Source organism: Podarcis liolepis (genome assembly GCF_965112155.1).
Source record: "Podarcis liolepis genome assembly, chromosome: 1".
In the NCBI taxonomy this organism is placed as follows: domain Eukaryota; kingdom Metazoa; phylum Chordata; class Lepidosauria; order Squamata; family Lacertidae; genus Podarcis; species Podarcis liolepis.
The window spans coordinates 39861972-39884627 of record NC_139554.1 but is presented as its reverse complement, the minus strand read 5'-3'; the positions used below and the strand labels follow the sequence as shown (position 1 = coordinate 39884627).

The 22656-nt window shown below is 38.6% G+C and overlaps 1 protein-coding gene across 26 annotated transcripts in view; it reads left to right on the top strand.

Moving 5' to 3' along the window:
• The window catches only part of MEIS2 (Meis homeobox 2), a 233695-nt gene that overhangs the window by 205256 nt on the left and 5783 nt on the right, over positions 1–22656 (top strand). For all 26 annotated transcript variants that reach the window (XM_083508336.1, XM_083508333.1, XM_083508338.1 and 23 more), the window contains one exon: positions 21905–21963. In XM_083508336.1, the coding sequence (XP_083364462.1) occupies positions 21905–21963 (59 nt within the window). The remainder of the gene's footprint in view (positions 1–21904; positions 21964–22656) is intronic.

Sequence of the window (22656 nt, the reverse complement as noted above, 5' to 3'; positions counted from 1 at the left end):
GTTTAAAGCTGTTCTAAGTAAACACTGGTTTTCTTAGGTGCTCTATATCAAGGGCAGACAATGGTTGAAATATTGATATCTGTTAAATATCTTGGCATTGTTGCAAAACTATTATAGCACACATTATTTGTAGATTAAACATGCCTACTTAAATGTTGGCATTTTTGTATTTTAGCATGAATTCTAGGGCTTATAAATGGTGCATTCAAGAGGACTGGCCTGTGATAACGTACACAACCACATTCAGTTACAGGACTAATGGGTGTACATTGGTGAGATGTGATGCAAAATTCATGCTGGAAACCATACTCTACCTACATTGCAGGAGAATGGTCTGTCCTTGCAACACAAGTGCCACCTTGAGCAGAAATATTAGGAATATAGTGGTACCTCAGGTTACATATGCTTCAGGTTACATACGCTTCAGGTTACACACTCTGCTAACCCAGAAACAGTGCTTCAGGTTAAGAACTTTGCTTCAGGATAAGAACAGAAATCGGTCTCCGGCGGCACAGCGGCAGCAGGAGGCCCCATTAGCTAAAGTGGTGCTTCAGGTTAAGAACAGTTTCAGGTTAAGAACAGACCTCCGGAACGAATTAAATACTTAACCTGAGGTACCACTGTATACAACTAAAACTAACAGCGCATTTATTGTTTAACCAGAAAAAGATATCAGTTGTAAGTTGATGGCCAATAAAATGTGTAAAAAATAAAAGATATCCAACACTGAATTAACAAGAAGTTGCCATGTAGGATTCAGACATATGAGGGCCTGTGGCGTAGCGTAATTATTAAAGTGCCTCTGTCTGTCCCTACTTCTATTTTGCTCTTTTAAATCCCTGTGGTTCAGAACATTAAATTTAGACAAAGGAAAGGATGTGCTATGAGAAATCAGTGGTCCCTCAAATAACGCTGAGTATAGTTTTTCTGTAGGCCTGTGTAAAATGTGTAGAGGGACATAAAGAAATAAGAATCTTATTCCTGTTAAAGACCACATACAATCAAAAAGACAATCTGGATACAGCTCCACTGAACTCTGTGAGGCTTACTTTTGAGAAAGTATATAGGACTGCACTGATAAGTAGCCAGGAACATAAATGCACTTCACAGAATTCAAGCCTTACGTAAAAGAGTACGGACTGCCAACAGGGGTTTGGGAGTCCGAATTGCTGTGAGAAGTTGCTACATGCAACTTCTATAGCAAACATTATGTAGATTGTTTTGACTAACAAGCTCTCCCAGTAAGTGGTGCACTCATGAAAATAAGTTAATGTTTTACACGTTGTCACTTTATACTGACGGACTTAAAACTTGGGAAATAGAATTGACAAATATATTAGCAATAAATTAGTCTCTTGGGCATCCTCAAACACATTTCCACTGTGTTTTCTCCTCGTTGCTTTTCCTTTTTTAAAAAATAATAATAATAATATTTCAATGTTAAGACAATGGACAATTTTATATTTATATACATTTAAATGGTATAACAAATACAGAATTTTCCCATCCTCTGAATATGGTGGCCAGTCCTGCATATCCCTCTCTTTCATCATTTTGAGCCAGCAGAATCATTCTCTGTTTGCAAAATTTATCTGTGCTGCCCTTTCCCCATTTTTTTATCATGTTGTACATTCATTCTCTTATTTGTGTATTTAAAATCCTTTGGGACCACTTTTAAGTCCAAGCCCTCACAAGGAGGTCTCCATCATATAAAGAATCACAATATTTAAAAAATAAAATATAACCACCATAGAATACCAAACAGAAATACAGAAGCAAGATACCAAACAGAAACGCAGAAGCATTAAGAATCTATAACAATAAAATAGCAGTAGAATAACTGTACCAATAAATAGCTACAACTTGGAACAATAAAACATTATAGCAAAATAATTCAGAACTAGGTCAATTAATACCAGCAAATATACCGTATTTTCCCGTGTATAAGACTAGCCTCCCCCCCAAAAAGAATGTCAAAAATTAGGAGGCATCTTATACACGGATACTTCTCCCCTCATTTTCTTAAATCTGAGTCCTCCAACATAGGGGGCGTCTTATAGACAGAAAAATGCGGTACTTATCGATAAAAAGCTATGTGAGGAAAGCCTTTGTCTGTGTAGTTCTCAACAGATTATAGTTACTCACTGACAGGGGCTATCCCAGTGTGGCTTTAGAGCTCAGAAGTCAACATGATTTTCTCACTGCACCAGCTGCAGGAGAAATGCCTGGAGCAGAGACACCCTTGTACACCACCTTCATAGATCTGATGGAGGTATTTGATGTGATCAGCTGAAAAGGACTCTTCATACTGCTCAACAAGATAGGATGCCACTTAAGCTGCAAAAAATGTGTCCTTCCCCGAGAGCATGGACGGCACCATCCAGTATGACGGTTCATCCTCAAATGCCTTTCCGATAAAGAACAGTGTGAAACAGGGCTGTGATCTCACCCCAACTTTCGTTGGCATATTCTTCTCCCTGTTGTTCTCCTGTGCCTTCAGCTCGACAGAAGACAGTATATACTTCCATTCGAGAAGCGATGGGGTCTGTTCAACCTGGCACATCTTCATGCCAAAAGTGTGGTGGGTTCTTATCTGAGAGATGTTGCTTGCAGATGATGCAACCTTGACAGTGAACTCTGAGGAATAACTGAGGCTAGATCCATTCTCTCTAGAACATATTACAGCTGGTGTATTTGTTTAAGTTAATAAAAGGAACTCCTAGCTACCACTGCCACCTGTAACAGATGGTCCAGTGATGATGTCACCCAGCAATGTCATGTAGATACCCAAAGGCATAGAGCAGAATAGAGTCACCCTGTAAGTGGAAGGCCACAGATTGGAACAAAAATATCCCCGGCACCACCTTCTGAGGTCAACACTCCAATATTCCTCTTCCACATACCCATTTCCCAATGTAACTCGCCTACTAGGATGACCAAAGTTGTTTCTGTTCCAAACTCAGGCCTGAAACTGGATTGAATGGTTCTAAATAATTAGTGTACTCCAGAACCACTAGGTAGTGGTAGTTATCCTAGATCACTGGCTCCAAAATAGGTTTCTTCAATAATGTCTTCACTTTTTAGGACATTGAAGATCACACATTCTTTTAGATAGGCATTGACCACCTCAGTAATCCAGTACTCTATCCTAGCCACAGCCAATTCAGGATGCAAAGGAGGGCCTTTCCCACTTGAAAAACTCTCTTGGATGACTTGAAAAAACTTCTGGATTACATAGTTCAGATGCAGCGGTGGAAGAGAAGTAAAATGTATTGGCCACCACCACAAAGCAAGCCCAATATGGGTTTTCACCTGTATCCGATCATATTCACTACGTGTCTTCCACCATTTGCAATTTTGCTGTTGACCCAAACATTTAATTGCCCTCAGCTCCTCATAATATTAAGGAGTCAGCATGCCTCTACAACTGGATTGAGGGGGTTTGGGAGAAATGGATATTGATGGCCTCAGGCATCCCCTTATTTAATGCAGAGACCAAGGTCTCAGTAGTACCAATGGCTTCAGGAAAATCTCCAAGAGACCTCAAAAAACTGTCTGGATTCATTAGTCTTCAAGAGTCAACCATCAGAACCAGTTCTCCACCTCTGCAGAAGTTACAGGTAAGCTGTAGGTCAAACATGATCAGGTCAGGCATGAATCAAGTAATGATCTGACCATGACAATGTAGTCTTTATTGGCTTCCTCATGCACGGACCATCCCCCCCCCTCTTCCATTGCAGAAAATCAAGTCCAAATTGTATCCTGCTAAATTTATTATGTCCAGATAATTTGAGACAAGCCTGTGGTTGTCATGGAGGTCATGAAATTTTCAGATGCTCCCCAAAAAGAGCCTCAGCATGCACATTAAAGCTCCCAGGACCACCAGTCTCAGAGTCCTCAATCGTGTTTGAGACTATCTGCTGATACTTCAGGCAGGGATATAGTTAGGCGCTGATGTGGATAGTATACCAATGGAATTCCATCATGTCTCATGTCCCCAACATCAGGTACAGATATTCAGAATCGGCAGATTGTTGAGTAGGGTGCCTGGCCAACGAGGTTCAATCCTTATAGAGCAAGACTGTCCCTTCTTGCCGCTCATGTTGTGTTTGGTGCTGTACCTGCTTACCTGGTTTACATATTATATTTGTATGCAAGGCAAGAAGTCAATCTCATTTACAATATTTGACATTGTGCATTATATCCTATATTACCCTCTATACAACTTTAACTTTAACTCGGCAGCAAAAAGGCTGAGCATGATCTCTTTAGGTTAGATCACCTCTGTTTATATAGTTAAATTAATGTGACTGGTTAGCACTGGTAGTGAGGTAGGTAGATTTGTGTTTGCATCTGAACAGCTGAATTTGGGCATCAGCTCAAGAATATGTGGTAGGTTCAGGGAGCAAGAAGTTTACCTATCTTCAAACAGCAGCACTGGCAGAATAAACAGGTGATCAAGAGATCTTTGTATGACAGAGAGAGTAATACCTGTTTGTTAATCCCTATACAAACTATACATCTACAGCAATTCTGTGCATATCTACTTAGAAGTAAATCCCATTGAATTCATTAACACTGACTTCTGAGTAAACATGTTTAGGATTGCACTGTACGTGTACCAGCTTTCCTTCTGCCAATTTCTCTTTGTTGTATTTGTTTTGCATTTTCAGGAATCAAGGAGATGATGTATTTCCTGAATCTTTCAGGAAACGTGGTGACATATTCCACTTACTAGACTCTCTCAGGCTAGAATTTACTAGGATTAAAGCAGATGTGGCATTACTGGATTCTGCTAAGCCTCTGGTGATTTATAAAGATATAAAATATATATTTTATGATTACGATGATGCTAAAAATTTTGTGGATAATAATATAGTTGCACTGAAAAGAGCAGAGAATAGAAGAACTACTGAAGATACAAGAGGAGGAGAAACAAATCCCCCTCTGCCAGCTGATCTAACTCTTATGTTCACAAAGGATTTTTAAATTTTTCAGTAAGATAAATCTTTGCATCCTTTGCATTTCCTTTTTAATGCATTGAAATTTAATTCAGTATAACTTATTAACTGGTATGGTTGTTATTTATACAGTGGTACCTCTGGTTAAGAACTTAATTCGTTCTGGAGGTCCGTTCTTAACCTGAAACTGTTCTTAACCTGAAGCACCACTTTAGCTAATGGGGCCATCTGCTGCCGCTGCGTCGCCGCTGCACAATTTCTGTTCTCATCCTGAAGCAAAGTTATTAACCTGAGGTAATATTTCTGGGTTAGCGGAGTCTGTAACTTGAAGCAACTATAACCTGAAGTGTCTGTAACCCGAGTACCACTGTATATCACTTTTTAGTCCAAAGGCCCCCAAAACTGCCTTATTCAGATACCATGCTTGAGATGGTATATCTTTATGTCTTCACTCTATAATATAATTTTTAAGGTATTGAAGCAATCCTGTACACACTTGCCTAGATGTAAGCCCCAGGTGTAAGCCCTAGGTGTGGGACTTATTTCTATGTAAACATACTTAGGATTGCCCTGTGGGTACTCTAGCAATATAAATTGCCCATGATCCCAATTCAGGTATAGTAATTCACAATAAACAGTGACCTAGGACGGGAAACCTACCCCCACAAAAATACATATCCAATCAAACAAGTTATGAACGAGCATTATGATGCACATACCTATGCACCCCAAACATGAACAGAAACACATTGGCTGAGTGGAAACCTGCTCCTGCATGTCATTTATGTTAAAAACAAAAATAGTGGACAGAATCTGAAAAGGCTCACAGAAATGGCTTGCTGGCCCAGTGCAATTTTTAATTTACAAACTTTGAGCAATTTACCACTGCCTCCCACCCCCTGCCCAACATTTCACAAACTCTCAGTTTTGAAAACAGTTTTCCCATGCAGGGTGAAGGGTTCCTGTTCAACAAAAATGTATATAGCCTGTTTGGTTCACTGAACATTTTTCACAAATACTTACCAATGTTTCTGTATACGTTTTCACAGTTATTGCTAAAATAGTTCACCCAAATTTACTTGTAATGCTTCTGATCATGAACCCTACCTTTTGCTTTACTTTTTGCTTTGACTCAGAAAAAAATACTAATTTCTACTTTTACTCTTGTTTATAATGTTTTAAAGTCAAATGTCAGTAGGATCAGCAAATGGTGCATTATTTCGTATCATGGGTCAGAGTTCTTATAACTGCTATAACTTTCAAAGCTCTAGCTTTTAATGTAGAGTTTCTCTAGTGGTTTCCACTAACTTTATCTTTTTGTCATTTGTTGTTGTCGCTGTTGTTATTTCACATATATAGAGAGTATGCTAGTGTACAAAGCATTAGCCTGTAGGGTTGGGCAGTTACCCATAAATAACTTCAATATCTGGAGGAATGTCTTCTCTTATATCAACGTGGCTGGGTATTAGGATCACCTGTGGCTCCACCACCTCCTTGTGACACCACTACCTAGCAAAGTTTTAGAGACAACTATGTGATAGCCTATGCAATGGATGGGATGCGGGTGGCGCTGTGGGTTAAACCTCAGAGCCTAGGACTTGCCGATCAGAAGGTCGCCAGTTCGAATCCCCGTGACGGGGTGAGCTCCCGTTGCTCAGTCCCTGCTCCTGCCAACCTAGCAATTTGAAAGCATGTCAAAGTGCAAGTAGATAAATAGGTGCCGCTCCGGCGGGAAGGTAAACGGCGTTTCTGTGCGCTGCTCTGGTTCGCCAGAAGCAGCTTCGTCATGCTGGCCACATGACCCGGAAGCTGTACGCCGGCTCCCTCAGCCAATAAAGCGAGATCAGCACCGCAACCCCAGAGTCGGTCACGACTGGACCTAATGGTCAGGGGTCCCTTTACCTTTACCTTATGCAATGCCATCCTCTTTAAGCTACATCTTGCAGTGAAATGATCTGCTTTTCATTGACAGATGAAGAGGCACTCCTTTGCCCCTAGACCTTTTAGGGAAGGATGAACTGGTTTAATTGAATATGGTCACCTCCTTCCTTGAGATGTTATTTAATGTGGTTTTAAATTATTTTTATATCTTTTTGCTGTTGTGTATTTTAGATCTGTATATTTCTTTATGTACCATGCCCTGCAACTGTGTGATGAAGGGCAGATAGTAAATGCAATCAATAAATGGCTTTATTGCAGATGATGGGGCATTGAATGAGACAGTCAGTAATATTTAATGGTAGTCATACTCAGAGCAGACCCACTGAAATCAATTCACTTAAGTGAATTTATTCCTATATGTCTACTATGAATATGACATGGGCGTAGCCAGGATTTTTGTTAGGGGGGCAGGCCTTTTGTTGGGGGAACAGAACCTCAGTTTGCTATGTATTTTTATTGATTGTTATAGATTTAGGGGGGCAGCTGCCCCTCCCTGCCCATGTCTAGCACCTGATGTCACACAACAGCTTACTAAGGCTACCTGAACCATGCATAGCAGAGGTGAGATTTGAACCATAGGCTTCCTAATTCATAGCTCAGTCTACACTATGCTACACTACTTCTTGTGAAGCTGTCCTTTGTATTTGTTTCTGGTGATGAATCAACACTATATTTTGCAGAGCATAAATGAAGTAATGGGGAGCTGTGCAAGACAAATATTACTGCTTTATGTCAGGTTAAGTGACCAAGATTTCTAAAGAAATGAGGGGACTTACTGGCACTCAGAAGACTCGGGAAACAATAATTGAGAGGTTGGCGGAGGTAAACATCTACTGGCCTCAAGAGTTGATGGCTTTCCCAAAGGAGATGCAAAATTGGCAGATATCAGAGGATATCTCGGATACTAATGGGGTGCTCTAATATGCATATAGTTACTTCGCTTGCAAAGTCTTTCCCATTAATTTCAGTGGAGGGGTAACTCTCCAATGAAGCAAGGGGTGGAACCTCTATGCATAAGAGTTCCAGTGACTTTCATACCATAGCGACAATTCCTTACTGCTGGGGAACAGACTAAGTTCTGGTGAACACTGCAAAGAATTCTGCTGAATTACCTTTGGGGGGCTTATCCCACTGCTATACTTAAATTATTTTTCTGCCTTCTTTTGAAATAAATAAGATATATAAGACTGAAAAGGATAACATGCACATACGCATCTGAAAAATTGTCACACGTTGAGAAATCATTATGGCTGTTGTATCTCTCTGTTTACCTGTCTAGTCTTCCTAAAACTTTCCCCTTCATCTCTAGGAAAGTAAATACCGGTAGGTTGTGCCTATAGTTGTTCATTTGTAGGATTAGATCCAGACTACTTAGACCCATTGAAATCAATGACACTTAAGTAGTAGATAGGTAGCCGTGTTGGTCTGCCATAGTCAAAATAAAAAAAATTCCTTCCAGTAGCACCTTAAAGACCAACTAAGTTAGTTCTTGGTATGAGCTTTCGTGTGCATGCACACTTCTTCAGATATATCTGACTTCTTCAGTGTATCTGAAGAAGTGTGCATGCACACGAAAGCTCATACCAAGAACTAACTTAGTTGGTCTTTAAGGTGCTACTGGAAGGAATTTTTTTTATTTTGACAATGACACTTAAGTTAGTCATGATACTATATATATATATATATTCTCTGCACTACTAATGTATAGAGGTTTGTGTCCAACTTCTCTGCAATGCTCACTTCTGTAACTTTAAAATCCGTAGCTTTAAAAAATCAGGAACAGCCAATAAAGATATTAAGAGCCCGATTCCTATAAAGGAATTTCTTTAAATAGTGCTCTTTAACTTCTAGAGGAGAAAGAGGATCACTAAGCACCTCATAAAAGGTGATCTGTTTCTTAAACCAGCTGACCCTAAGGGGTCAAGCCAGGTCATGGTTTCAATATTTTTATTGTATTAAAACCAACTCCTTATAAAGTTCTTTCCCCTAATAATCCTTAATAAATCAATTCTGTATCATTACCTGCTTGTGGCTGCTAGTATATTAACCATGTCCCTAAACCAGCATGAACACCTTAAAGATCAATACCCGTCAATTTTTCAGCATGGAGTTCCTTTTTGTTGGCGTTCGCTATAGATTTGAAAGACTTGGGGATGTTCATAACGAATTTCCTGAAGTCCACTGAGTTGACAGGCAGGTAAAATATATATTTCCATGCCTTAATCCTTTTGCCTTCAGATTTGAAGATTTTAATAGCTATGGAAAAATGCACAAGCATGGTCAAGACAGGACAGTGGATACAAAAAGCATAGTTTACTTAGGGCAAAATTTGCTGTCAGGAAAATGGAGCATAACTTCTGAACTCAAGAACCAGCAGTGCATGTGCAAGTTGGATGTAGATGGTTGCTACAATAAGACTTCTTTCATACAGGTGTGTTTATGCCCCAGGCTTGCTGGCCACAGTCCATTCCATTTACAGAAGCTGAATTAAACAATAACTACCGCATTGCAAAAAGAAGAAGGGGGGAGGGAAAGGTGAGCGTCAAAGGAGATGCCTGAGAGCTTTGTTAGGGCCAAGAAAAACCCTGTTGCAGTTGTCAGAGCTTGTTGATGTTGCAGAGAACGGCACTTTTTTTTCTCCTGGATTTTGTGGTTCTGCCTTAGGAAAGAAAGTAAAATAGAACGGAAGAACAAAGTCCTACTCTATAAATCAGCAGCTGCTCCTTGCCAGATCAAAGGAGTGACATTTTTGCTCCTGGACTACTTGTCCACTTTAGGTGCTTGACAGACAGCTAACAGCTGGCCTGCTATACAGCATAGGAGAATTGGGCTACATCTTCTTCAGAGTAGATGACAAGCTAATCAGAGATACCTATAATACAAGACATGCAAGAGCACCTTGATCTCTTCAAATGTATCTAGCAGGTGTTTCTAAGCATGCTTACACATTTGGGAGAAGTTATTACTAAGCTTATTTTCCTCTGAAAGTGCTTTTAAATTTCATCAAATTTTATCATAAATACCAAAAAGCAAACAGATACTAGCTTTCAAAATGAATATCCCTTTGTAATTGTTTATATAAAACATTAAAAAACCTAATCTGGTTTGGAATAAGCACAATTGCCAATAATTTGTCTAAATGCTACAAAAATATGGGGTTCCCCCCCCCAAAAAAAAATTTAAGCTATGACAGCAACATAAATGGTTGAGTGGTCAGTTTAAGAATTATATGAAAGGTCTCTGTTTTATGCAGTGGTTATTCCAATGCACATAACCTCAAAATAAGAGGTTTCAAATTTGCAAAAGCTGTACTTAGTGCCTCTATAAAAATGTATGTATACAGACCTGGAATTTTAACATCAGCAGTAAAACTTTCAAAGTAATTCGGTTTCTAGTTGATTCTCATCTGCAATAAATCATGTGCAGGATGAGGCAATATACTACAACATGTCTATTGACTTAGCATTTTATCTTTAAGATGTGAATAGCTAAGGAACTCTTTCTGTTTGTCTCCTCCCTTCCTTTCAAGTACCTATGAAAGATCTCTCTTACAGTGTGATAAATAACTGCTTATGAATAATCTAATGGCATTATAGAAAGGAAGCAGACATTACTTTGGAAAACATGACCTGCTGAGATGTTTTGTTATGTGGCATCAGATGTGATTACATTCACAGAATAGTGTTTATTACCATTCAGATTTCCAGGGGAAATAAAAAATAATTTTCTACATAGGTTAAAAATTCTTGAAAGCTCATAACGGAAATCGGTGTCTGTCAATGTCTTTCTGTAGTAGCAATTCTTTATTACACTTAATATTAGGAGATTTATTTATTTCTGCAACTGGTTATTTATTCACTGTGGGGATTCACAGTATATTTATAATCCAGGATGGTGGATTATTCCATTATATTATTATAATTTTAATGCAAAATGGACTTGTACTGTTCAGTCTTATAGCTATATTAGGCTGCAATTGTATTCATACTTTCCTGGGAACAATCACCAGTAAACACAGCAGGACTTACTTTTGAGTAGACACATGTAGCATTGTGCTGTTCATTTTTTTAAAAACCGGCAGAAAATTAAAAAAGGAGCACCTATACATTAAATAGCTATAAGAATTCCAGAGCATGTTATAATTAGACAATTTATTAGCAGTGTTTGTCTTAAAAGTCTTTTGTTTGGGACAGAGTATATGGCACATATATGTTCCTGATAAAACTGGGACACTAATATAACAGCATAATCCTATACATGTCTACTCAGAAGTAAGTCCCATTGAATCCAGTAAGATTCCCAGGTAGGACTATAGCCTAAAGATTCAATCTAGTGCACATTGATTTGGGATTAAATCCTATTAAATAGTGGGATTACGTCCAAGTAAATAATGTATAGGGTTTTGCTGCATACAATATTTCCAGGAATTGTTTCACCTAACTTCATTGAGTCCTACACAGAACCCTATAGTTTGGCTCCATCTCATGGCTTCCTAGTATATATGTTGGCAGAGGTCACTGGGAACCTCTCTATCTGGTGTTATGAGTGAACATAGTGGTACAAGAGATGCAGGAAAAGGACTTGAAAAATGCATAGAGCTGGACCAAATTTTGAGAGGCAAATGTGCATTTTCTTTTCCACATTTTAATGTTGCTGACAGAAATTCAGATTTGGAGTTTAAAATTTCATTTTAAAAAACGAGGTAGCATTTCGGTACTCAGCATATGCCTTTCAGTGGTTTCCTGATGCAAATATGTATGCATCCAAATATGTAGGAATGTATCCATGCTTGAATCTTGGCCAAAAGGGGGGGGAGCCAGGGGGAGTGGTTTTGTCAAGTCCGTATGTTTTGTGTAAATTTCATTTTAGCTGCGTATGCTAAGCTAAATATAGCTCAATTCTCTGAATCCTAAACCTGGCCCTTGCTACATGAAGCTGATTACATTTTGTTGGTTTGTTTCAAAAATTTATATACTGCTTTTCCCTTGTGAATCAAAGTTTTATGTCTCTTTTGTAGGAAATGTATAAACATTTTGTGTCTCACAATTTCCGTTGCAGTGGGAGGGCAGGATTATTGCATTACGTGTGGGGGGTTACTGCTTTTATTATGATATATATTTTTGTATTGCTAATAATAATAATAATAATAATAATAATAATAATAATAATAATAAATAGCCCAGTCCAAGAGCCCATGGTGGCTTTAAATACCTAGGAATAACTCTCACATCTGATATTAAACAGTTAGGCTGAAGGAACTATACAAATATTTATAAAAGCATGCAACAGGATTAAAAATGGAAGCATATTAACCCAAGCTCACTCGGATGCATTGCAGTAAAAATGTCGATATTGCCTACATTCTCATATCTTTTTCAGATATATATCAGTCCCATTCTTCCCTCTAAAATAAGGCAAAATAAACTCAATTCTATAGGAACAGGTCCAAGGGAAGCTTAGGAATGCCCAATTTAGGACTGCACTATGTTTCCCTATTAGAAACTCCTTAGTGCACCAAAAGTACTTCAAAGGGACTCCCTGTAACTGCCAATGATGACTTTGAAAATGCACTCCCAGCACCAATCAGTTGATTGACACTAAAAGCAGGTTATCAAAGAAAGTTGCCACTGATCAGTGGTTCTGGCAACCTGCTTTGTACTATGATAGGTAGCAATTGACAGGTGGGCAATTCTGTCCATCTGTCAACGTTGACCGATAGGAAGTGGGAACTAGCATGATAAAGAGTTCTTGTGAACTCAAAAGTTTGCACACAATTTTGTTACATTTTAGTTGGTGTAATAAAAGTATTGCCGTAATAGGAATTTTGGAACTTTGTAGTGCTTTAGAACAAAACGGTGGGGGGGGGGGGAAACACCCACCCTAAATAATGATGTTTTTGTAGGCACACTATTACAGGGGATACTAGTATTTTCTGTAGTGCAGGCAGGCACTACAGAAGTATAAGTTAGAAGAAGAAGAAGAAGAAGAAGAAGAAGAAGAAGAAGAAGAAGAAGAAGAAGAAGAAGAAGAAGAAGAAGAAGAAGAAGTTGTTGTTGTTTTGCATTGACCATCTATGGTATCATAAGACACTTTGGTACCATAAGGGAGTATAGTGCCCATCTAGTCATGAATCAGTCATTGCCATTGTTAAGGTATCCTAATCTTTTTTTGAATGCCACAAAATTTTCAGTAAAAAGTGTTTCAAGTAAATGAAGTCTTCTAACTTTCTCTGACTTTTCAAGTATTATTTACTTAATAGCCTTTTGGACTTGTTTGTAGCCAAATGATTTAAAGCAGCTTTAAATATACGAACAGAAAGAATGCTGTGTAGCACAGTATGGCACAGTCATCCTAAAGAAAGATGTGTATCATCCTTTGTTATAAAACTATATACATGGAAATGGATACCTACCACAATTATATTGAGAGAAAAGAATGAAATGAACTGAGATTAGTAGATTTCAGCCAGGAAAAAGAAATGTGTGTTTAATAATTAAGGATTTTTTGAAAGGTATAAAATACACTGTAAACTGTAAATTAAACTAAAAATGTTATTTTAATATTTTGTATTCCAGTACTTCAGAAAAGCCTCTTCTGTAGGCCACTCAAATCACACATTTAGGGCCAAGCTACACATGTTGTTAATTCTGTAAATAAATAGTTGCTGCTGCTGCAGTCCCCAAGCAGGATCGAAGAGGAAGGCAGGGGGTTAATTCCCACAGTACCAATGAAAAAAATAACTCCTCCCAAGTTGTTTGTATTATTGGGAGGGAAACCTGGCATTATTCTGAGTCACTGGAAAGATGTGACATAGATATCTTTCATACGCAAAGCCCTGTGTCCAAAGAGCCATGTTCAACCAGTTCTGCATGCTGGGCTAGTCTTTCTCAAATTGTGCACCCACTCCACACTCCTTTTGCAAATAATGATACTTTCAAAAAAAAGAATTGGGATATGGTATTGAGAGTTGTTATTCAAAAGAAATGCCGAAAAACCCCACAGGGCATACCCAAATTTACTTAAGTATGTCTAAGGATAACTCTTTGGATGCACCCAAAATATTCATCCAGATCCTTAAAACTTCACAATGTGAAATTATACAGTTCAATTAAAATGAACAAGGCATATACCTCATTGCACTTGCATTCAGTAGGGGAGGCTGCATGTAGAATGTTGTTCAACTTTGCACACCGATTGAAATGTGGCTAGTTAGGACCATGACTCTCTTCCTGGTGACCACCTTTTCCTAGTTGCTTAAACAGAATAAAGGATGCAATGTTTACCCCCCCCCCCCCAAGCTCTTCACACATCATAGAAACAAAAGTCCAGGAGAAATAGATCCTGCTGGGTGTAGGAGACTGATACCCTGCACCACTCTCGTGTTCTCTGGCCTGCGTAGAGAACTTAAGGGAAGGGAAGGGGTCAGCCTCTCAACTTCATACCAGGCTTTGGAGATTGATACTGCTTTCAAATCCTGGAGTGTGCAGAGGACTTGGGGAAGAGGTGGTGTTGCTGGAAACCACAAATAATGATTGACCAACCAAGGCCAGCCCAATTATGTGGACTCTTGGCTTGGAGAATGCATGAATAGTACCTGGCTGGCATTTATTCCTAAGGTTTCTTCAATACCAGGCACCATACACAAGCAGATTCTGCAACCAAGTATTCCTTTTTAGTACAAGAAATATTTGGCAGCCTGTTCTAAAATACATGCTGTATAGCCACTATGGCTTCATAGAATGCACAATATTCATGACTACTGTGAAGGGAAACCTCCAATAGTAACACTACTATCATTACAAATATGTGCCAAAAGAAGAGAGATTAAATTTCATGTTTGCGTTTCAGAAGAAGCAAATCAGCTGAACAAGACAGTCCTGGAATTTGTCAGTTATAGATGCAATAAATATATGAGTTTTAGTTTCCTGAAGTGAAAATTGCATATTTCCTGTAGTAGATAGGGTGTTGGGGGAGTGGGGTCCTAGGATTTACATGTTTCAAAGTGCCATAATACCCTGCAAATATAATAACACATAGACAAATATCTATGAACGTTTAACAGATTTACTCTATGCCATGTTAAGCGCATCAGAACAATATATGGTTTGCAAATGCTTAAGCCTGTCAAAATATTACCAAGTAGCCATAATAGCTCATGCCAAATGCTGTTCATCAGCATTTTATTCTGCATGAAAAGAAATTCACATGAAATTGAATATTTGGTATCTGGAAAAGAACTCTGGGAATCTCTATTTTCATTTTAGAAAGTGTGTGTACAGTATTTCAACAAGTAGCTTAGGGTCTATTTCATTATTTTCTTTTGCATAGCAGAGTCATCAAATCATGTTAGCCTGACATTTTGTGAAATAAGTTGTTTTTGACAAAGAGCTCAACATGGAATAAAATGTTGGTAGGTTACCATAGCAAGATGACCAAGGGTCAGTATGGCTACATAGGTATAGAAAACTGTTGGGTGCTATATTGGACACAGAGGATTTCAATGGAACTTTTCAGCATCAAGTGCATCGATCTCACAACGGTATTCTTATTTATTGTACTCGAAAGTAAGTTCCATTGAAGACTGGAATTTATTTCTGAAAAAACATACATAGGATTGTGGTATAAATGAATGTGGAAGCACAGTTCCCCAAATAATGTCAATGAAAATGCCTTATATTTATGTATACTAGAAATGTGAAAACCATACACGCTTCCTTTCTTTTTGCCATGGTAATGTGTGGTTTTATGGCACAAGATCACCATGCAAGACTGTTCCCAGACACAGCTGCATTAATTTGTATGAGTCAGTTGGAGTATTGGGCAAATGCCCAACCTTCTATGTTTCTAAGAGAAAAATTCAGAAATCAGCTCACAGACTGCCTTTATTCAATATTCAATATAGTTCAACACAATGCTCAAATTATGTCAAGGCACCAAGGAAACCCAGAGGGGCATAGGCAAAGCAACCATGGTAAATGTGTTTAGGGGTGTTAGTCAGCTAAACTTACTCAAGGTAGAACCATTGAAATTAAAGGGCCTATCTTAGTTAGGTTTATTAATTCCAATGGATGTACTCTGAGTAAAAGTTAGTTGAAACCCACTCTAGGATTACAGTCCAGGAATAACTGTTTTACTTATGTGAGTGAGAGTATCTGTTTATAACCAAATGTGGCAAAGAAATTTATGTTCTCGCTTCACTTACAAATGGAGTGTGGTGGGGTAAGAGCTCATGAAGACTGGGCACACAAAGGTTTCACATATAATTCAGAAGCTTTTTCTATTCAAACCTATGATATCTTTAAAATAAAATCTTTCCTCATGCACTATGACCATTTAAATTTTATCATAAGTGTTTTGCTGAAAAATAGGGTGACTTTTTAATAAAAAATGGATTCGATTCAATTTGAAAATGATTAAATTTCTCAGCAGGACCCATGTCATATGTACATTCCAAATTTTGAAATGTCAGTTGGCCAAAGATTAATTTTTCCATTAAAAGTGAACAAATTTGGATTTGTTTTGCATGCTTAAGTCATGCCAGCCCTCTACTGAAAATGTCAGTGCCATACAGTGAGCTGGAACAAAAACCTGAGGAAAAATGCTTCTTACATATTGTGAATGAATTATCACCATTTTCGCACACTACTATTCATGAACAAAAAATAATCCTTTCCCTCTTTTAGTGCTGGAAAAAATATCTCCAAAGGCTCCACTTGAATTAAAACTAGGGGGCAATGGAAAATGGATTCAGAAAATTCCATGTATAAGTTTCTGATTAGTCTCTAATGATGGTAATGGTTAAAAGTAATAACCCTTTTGAAGGCTATTCAGTGGCTCATGAACAATTAAGTTGTTGATCTTAATTCAAATTTTAGTAAATCAAAGGGGGGAAATCACTTATTGTGGAAAATGGGCTGAGAGATCCTTCTGTTCTTCATATAGGCCATCTTTTGTTTCTACTTCTATACTTACTTGGATGTGATTTCTTAAGATCCTGTTTGGGATTCATATTGTCCATTACAGACATTGAACACTATTCCTAGGACTCATCACTCATAACTGTCAAGTTTTCACCAGATCCGCCTGCAACAATTTCATTGGTGTGAATGCCTGTAGCACAATCAGCATTCATTCTGACCATAGCACTTCCAAGCATCATTAGTACTGATACACATAATGTTGGCATCTACACTTCTTGTTGCAGTGCCATTACTGCTGATTTCTACAGCCATGTCATCAAAGGACAGCTGCAAGTGGTGTCTACTGTACCTAAGGCTGTGTGATAGGATACCTACTGTACCACCAGCAATGCAGCTTTTCTGTTCTACTTAAAAGTAGGCAGCAAATATGGTCAACTTCTCTGAGTGGTACATAAAAAGAACATGAGTCTCAATGGTGGGAGGAAACAAATCTCCAATGGCAGATCAGCTTTTAAAGACTTCTTCCCCATGTGACATTTTCCTGTTAAGCATCTTAACTACTTTTGTGAATTTTAATAATACTGGTGAGGGATACATGACTGTTGGTGTAGGGGAAACAGAGGGTGCAACACATCAGTGCGCTTTATCATAGTACCAACCTGTACAATTGTGCTATTTTCTCCTCTTGGGGTGAGAATTATTTTTTAGGGGTTTTTTTATGGATTGCCAGTACACCTCTGATGTCCTTTGAAACTAGATCAAACCATCAGTTCTTCCAAGTGGAACCTTTGATTCTCTCACCATTTCATCCAGCTCTTTAGTTCAATATTATTAAACATTGTTAATACCTGGGATCCTTTTATCCTGGATCACTGGATTCTCACTTTTACTTTCACTTGACACTTTTACTCCTTTCACCATTTCCTTGAATTACCACTTCAACATCTGTTCTTCAACAAGCAGCAGATATTCTTTTTCAGAATGGAGAAATAAAATTATTCCCAGAATCATCTATGGTTACTTCAGTAGACTACTTATTCGTGTTTGCAGGGTATCACCTTCATCCAAGCCACCAAGTTCTAGATGGCTTCATTGGCGATCATCCCATGTCTTTCAGCTGGGTTTGAGTTATGTCCATAGACCAGGCATAGGCAAATTCAGCCCTCCAGATGTTTTGGGACTACAACTCCCATCATCCCTGACCACTAGTCCTGTTAGCTAGGGATGATGGGAGCTGTAGTCCCAAAACATCCGGAGGGCCGAGTTTGCCTATGCCTGCCATAGGCTATAGACAATTCATTCCTGACTCAGCTCAGCTCAGAAAGCTTCTGTGTTTTGCAGAAGCTAATCTAGTTCTCTTAAATTACCACAACCCCAAGAGCTTTTACCAAGTGCATCACAACCATTATAGCCCTTCTTAATTGTCAGAACATCACCCATATTCCATTATATAGACAGCTGGTTCTGGCTAGGAACCTACAGGCTGGCCACTGAGAGAACAGGCTGCTAGGCCAGATAGGCCATTGGTCTGATCTGTCAGGGCCGTCTTCTTACGTTCTTCATCAGTGGATCTTGTATTTCTATCACAATCCCTCTTGAACATTAAGATGGTGAAAGCAAAAGAGGGTTTTTGAAAAGTGTCAGTCAATTCCTTTTCCCAGGCGCCAGTATGCTTATACCTGTAGTGTGCTTGTAGTGTTGTCAGACCTTAGAGTCCTAAAATTTTGTTTGTTTGCTTACATGCTGGCTTTTGCCAAAAAGAACCGTATGACAATAATTCTTTGTTAGTCACAACTTCAAAAAATAACAAATACACAAATTCACACTAAAAGCCAAACCACCACAAAAGAATAACAGCGAGCAAAACAATTCATTTACACTGTGAGAAGCTAAAACTACACTGGAAAGTTAAAGTAGAGATGGCAGTGCTAAAAATGATGACAAAAGATATTAAAAGGTTGTTAAAATTATTTAAAGGTTTGGGAGAATAAAGTTTTTTCTCCTTGTACCACAAAAACATGAATGTGGGTGCCATGTGAGCCTCTCCAGGAAGAGCATTTCACAGTTGGAGGACATTGCTAGTTATGGTGAACTTGCCCAACCCTTTCTACGCTGAACACTGTCTTCCAAACACTTGGGGTGCCATTTATTTATAAATGGGCAGCCATTTATTTGGCAGGAAAGCACACAGAATTTTTGAGCACAGCTATATTTGTAAGGATCTGTGAACTAGGACACACCTCCCATGCTGGCATTAGAAGACATCTAGAACATCGTCTTCCTCCTAAAACCAGCCACTCACGGCAGAATGACGATTTCCTGAGACCGCAAGCTTCTGTGTGCTTCTTTTCAGGTTCCCTGGTTCGCACAGCACTTTTGGTGACTGCAGTATTAAAATGTTTGTTGTTTGGAGGCAAGTGGCTTTTGCTCTGCATCTTGTGGAATCATCTCCCTCCCTGAAACTTTGAATACCCCCTTCCAGATGACTTGTACCCCCAGGGGGGTCCTGCCCCAAATTTGAGAACCACTGACCTAGGGCTTCCACTGTTTCCTCAAAAAATATCTGTTGAATCAATTAGCAGCTCTAACGCAGATAAATTCTGGGCTAGTCCTCTCTCTCTCTCTCTCTCTCTCTCTCTCTCTCTCTCTCTCTCTGTGTGTGTGTGTGTGTGTGTGTGTGTGACTGGCACATGCACAGAATACACAAGTGCGGAGCAGATTTTCAAAATCCTCTTCCCAAGTTTCTGTCCTGTTGACCTGTTGAATTAATTAACATTAGCCCCACAGGCTAGGGTTTTTAATTGTGTATGTTCATAAAAGCCAGTTTTGTATCCCTTTGGTCAAAGGATTATGAATTGTCCAAGTCTTCTGTATTGTTGTGTAAACTCCCTTTTAAAAAAAAAAAAAATCTTAAAGAGGATGCCCCCCTTTTTAAATTAATGTATACATTCTGACGAGTTTCCAAAGATATGACCTTTAGGTGAACCCCTTTAACCTTCCCCTTAATTATTTGTTTGAAGACAGTGTAGTGTTCTCCTGCTGAGAATGAAGAACCATAATGCATTGCAGTCCTGTGAGTAAGGGAGTGTTGTAAGGAAGTGGAAAGGGACATAAATAAGGAGACCACCAGATGTAAATAATAAAAAGTGGTTGGAGCTGAAATAAAAACTGAAAAAGCAATTTAATTTACCTTATGAGTGGCTAGGTTGAAGAAAGCAAGGGTCAGCAAGGCTCAAAGTGGAGGAGAATCTGTTGTGTGTTACCAATCCAAGTACAGTACATGCTTGTTTCGTTCCTTAAACCTTGCCATCTGCATACATCATTAGAAGCTCATTGAAGAGAAAACAGTCTTATCAGGCTTTTCTGTTAATCTCTGTTGGCGTTAACTTCAGCTGATAAAAGGCATGCTAGCTGCAGAAGGCTCAGGTCAGTCCCTGTTTGGTCAGTGTAGCAACATTACTGGAAAGCAGCTAAGCAAATTAAGCCCTATCAAAGACCTTTGTCTTGGAGGACAGAAATATGCCTTGAATTCACAGTGTTATGTTAGGAATATAGCCTCAGTGACAGAAATCACTATTACCTAGAGGAGCAAGCTATAAAAGCAGTCTTAAATGCCTAGCATTTGCTTTTGGCTAATTATAAGGCAGTGTATTATTATTATTTTTTTACAATGGGTGTATTTAAATAGTGAGCAATGTGTAAACAAAAAGATGCAAAGTAGCCTATGTAGTCTTTTGAGCATTTATGCATCATCTACTAAATGACATTCCCATTAGCATACAATTAGAAGAGTTGATTTCAAAGGTGTCTATTACTGTAAAGTGAGCTTAACCTGGAAGGAGAGCAGTGACTATGTCCAAACCCCAAATGCTAGATTCTACTACCTTACAAACTTTTAATAATCATGGGTTTTATGTGAAGCTCACTGAAATCGTTATTAATTTATACGATACAAATAAGCTAAGTTTGAGGCGATGGGTATGTTTAGAATATCAGGAATCGCTAATGATCATTAGCAGTTCTTAAGTGTCATTTAGTTGAGCAATGAATGACAATACTGGACAAACCCTGAACATAACTACTAATGTTCTCTAAAAACACAGAGAATGGAGATAAAAACCAATAGAGATCAAAACAAGTGGGTCTTGTGAATTATAGAAAATGGCCTTAACTAAACTGTGCAATTAAGAAACATTTTTTTGGGTGGGGGAATCATTTCACTGGGGTTAGTTTGAACAAGATTATCTGATGTGGGTTGTTATGCATTAACTTAATGGGGAAATATGCAAGCACTTATTTTTGGATTACCCACAAAATTAAATCCAGGCTTCCCTTGCCAAATAATGGGCTTTACCTAACATTCAGATGACTCGGACACTGCTTTAGTTATGGTACCTGATTGGAGAAGAAGTTATTTTGGGCCTAATAATAAACACATGTACCTGCAATTCCCTCTTTCTATCAAGTTGAAAGGTGCCCCGGTTTATGGTTGGAAGTTGCCTTATGCTCTCTGCCCTGGGTGTCCTACTCTTGGTTGAAAAGGTCGCCCCCAGCTGGCACTGACCTCCAAATGACCCTTGACTTTACAGGCTTAAACTGCAGGAGTTGTAGAAGAGCAGAAGTTCTTTCTGGGCCAGCACTTATTGCTGCTGTGCTGGTGATAAAACTTCAGACAGCCTAATTGATGGCTTTGCTGACCTAACAATACCTTGTGAAAGCACAGAATAGCAAAGCCTGGTCCTCATTTATGGACAGCTGCAATGGCAGCTGAATTGCCTAGGACAAAAAAAAAATAAAATAAAAATAAAATATTCCACAATACTTCAACTGGGTTTTTAGATGGCCAGATAATCTTGCTTTTGAAGTAAAACCAAGTGTTAAATTGTGCATATTTTTATGTGTGATTCATTATTTCCTGACAAGTAGTTTTCTAACCTGGAATGTTGTTTTTGTTTTTAATGCGGTTTTCTGTACTGCAACCCTGCCATGAGGAAGAAAGTGGGGGTCTAATAAAAGATTTTTTTTTTTAAAGTACAGCATTAAACGGACAAACAGATTTCTATACTTTGTGTTCTATTTCAGGTTTATTAATGCCAGAAGAAGAATAGTACAGCCTATGATTGACCAGTCAAATCGAGCAGGCAAGTTCCAAGTAGTATCTGTATTCAAGTCCCACAGGCACAAATCCTCATCAAGTTATTCTTCAGGAATCCCTTCACCTGGTAAATAAATGCTTCCAATAGGCATTCTGGGAGATTTTCTTCTTCTTATGTCCCCAGAATTCCGCTATAGGAAGCAACTTCACTAATTGGTGCTAATTGGAGATTTCCCACCCTGACTCTGCTGAAACTGCTTTTTATTTTCTCTCTGAATTGGTAATTGGGTACAAGTACTAGTGCCACAAGCAGTTTGTTTGACTGGGAGCCCTTGAATTGCTCATTGCTTTTCTGCATCCAATCAGCGGGACAATCTCATTTTCTTGCTACCCACAACTCCTTGGTGCATGCATTGCTTTCACTGCTGTAAGGCTAGCTGTAAAACTCATTGTATCCATTCATTTGCTTTGACTATTCACAATATGCTACTAATGCCTGGGACATGCTACAATACTGCCAAAAATATTTAAATTTTATTACTTTCAGTTACTTAATGCACCAAATATTTTACCATTAAAATTCTGCCAAACATGTTCTTCCAGCCTTTTAAAATACTGGCGATATAAGTTCAAAACTACAAAGAGCCAAGTAGTATTCACTTTACAGTGCAATATGCATTTCCTCAGCTTGCTAGGGAGTTGTAGCTTCTGCAATTAAGTTACTGGATAAAACAGTTCT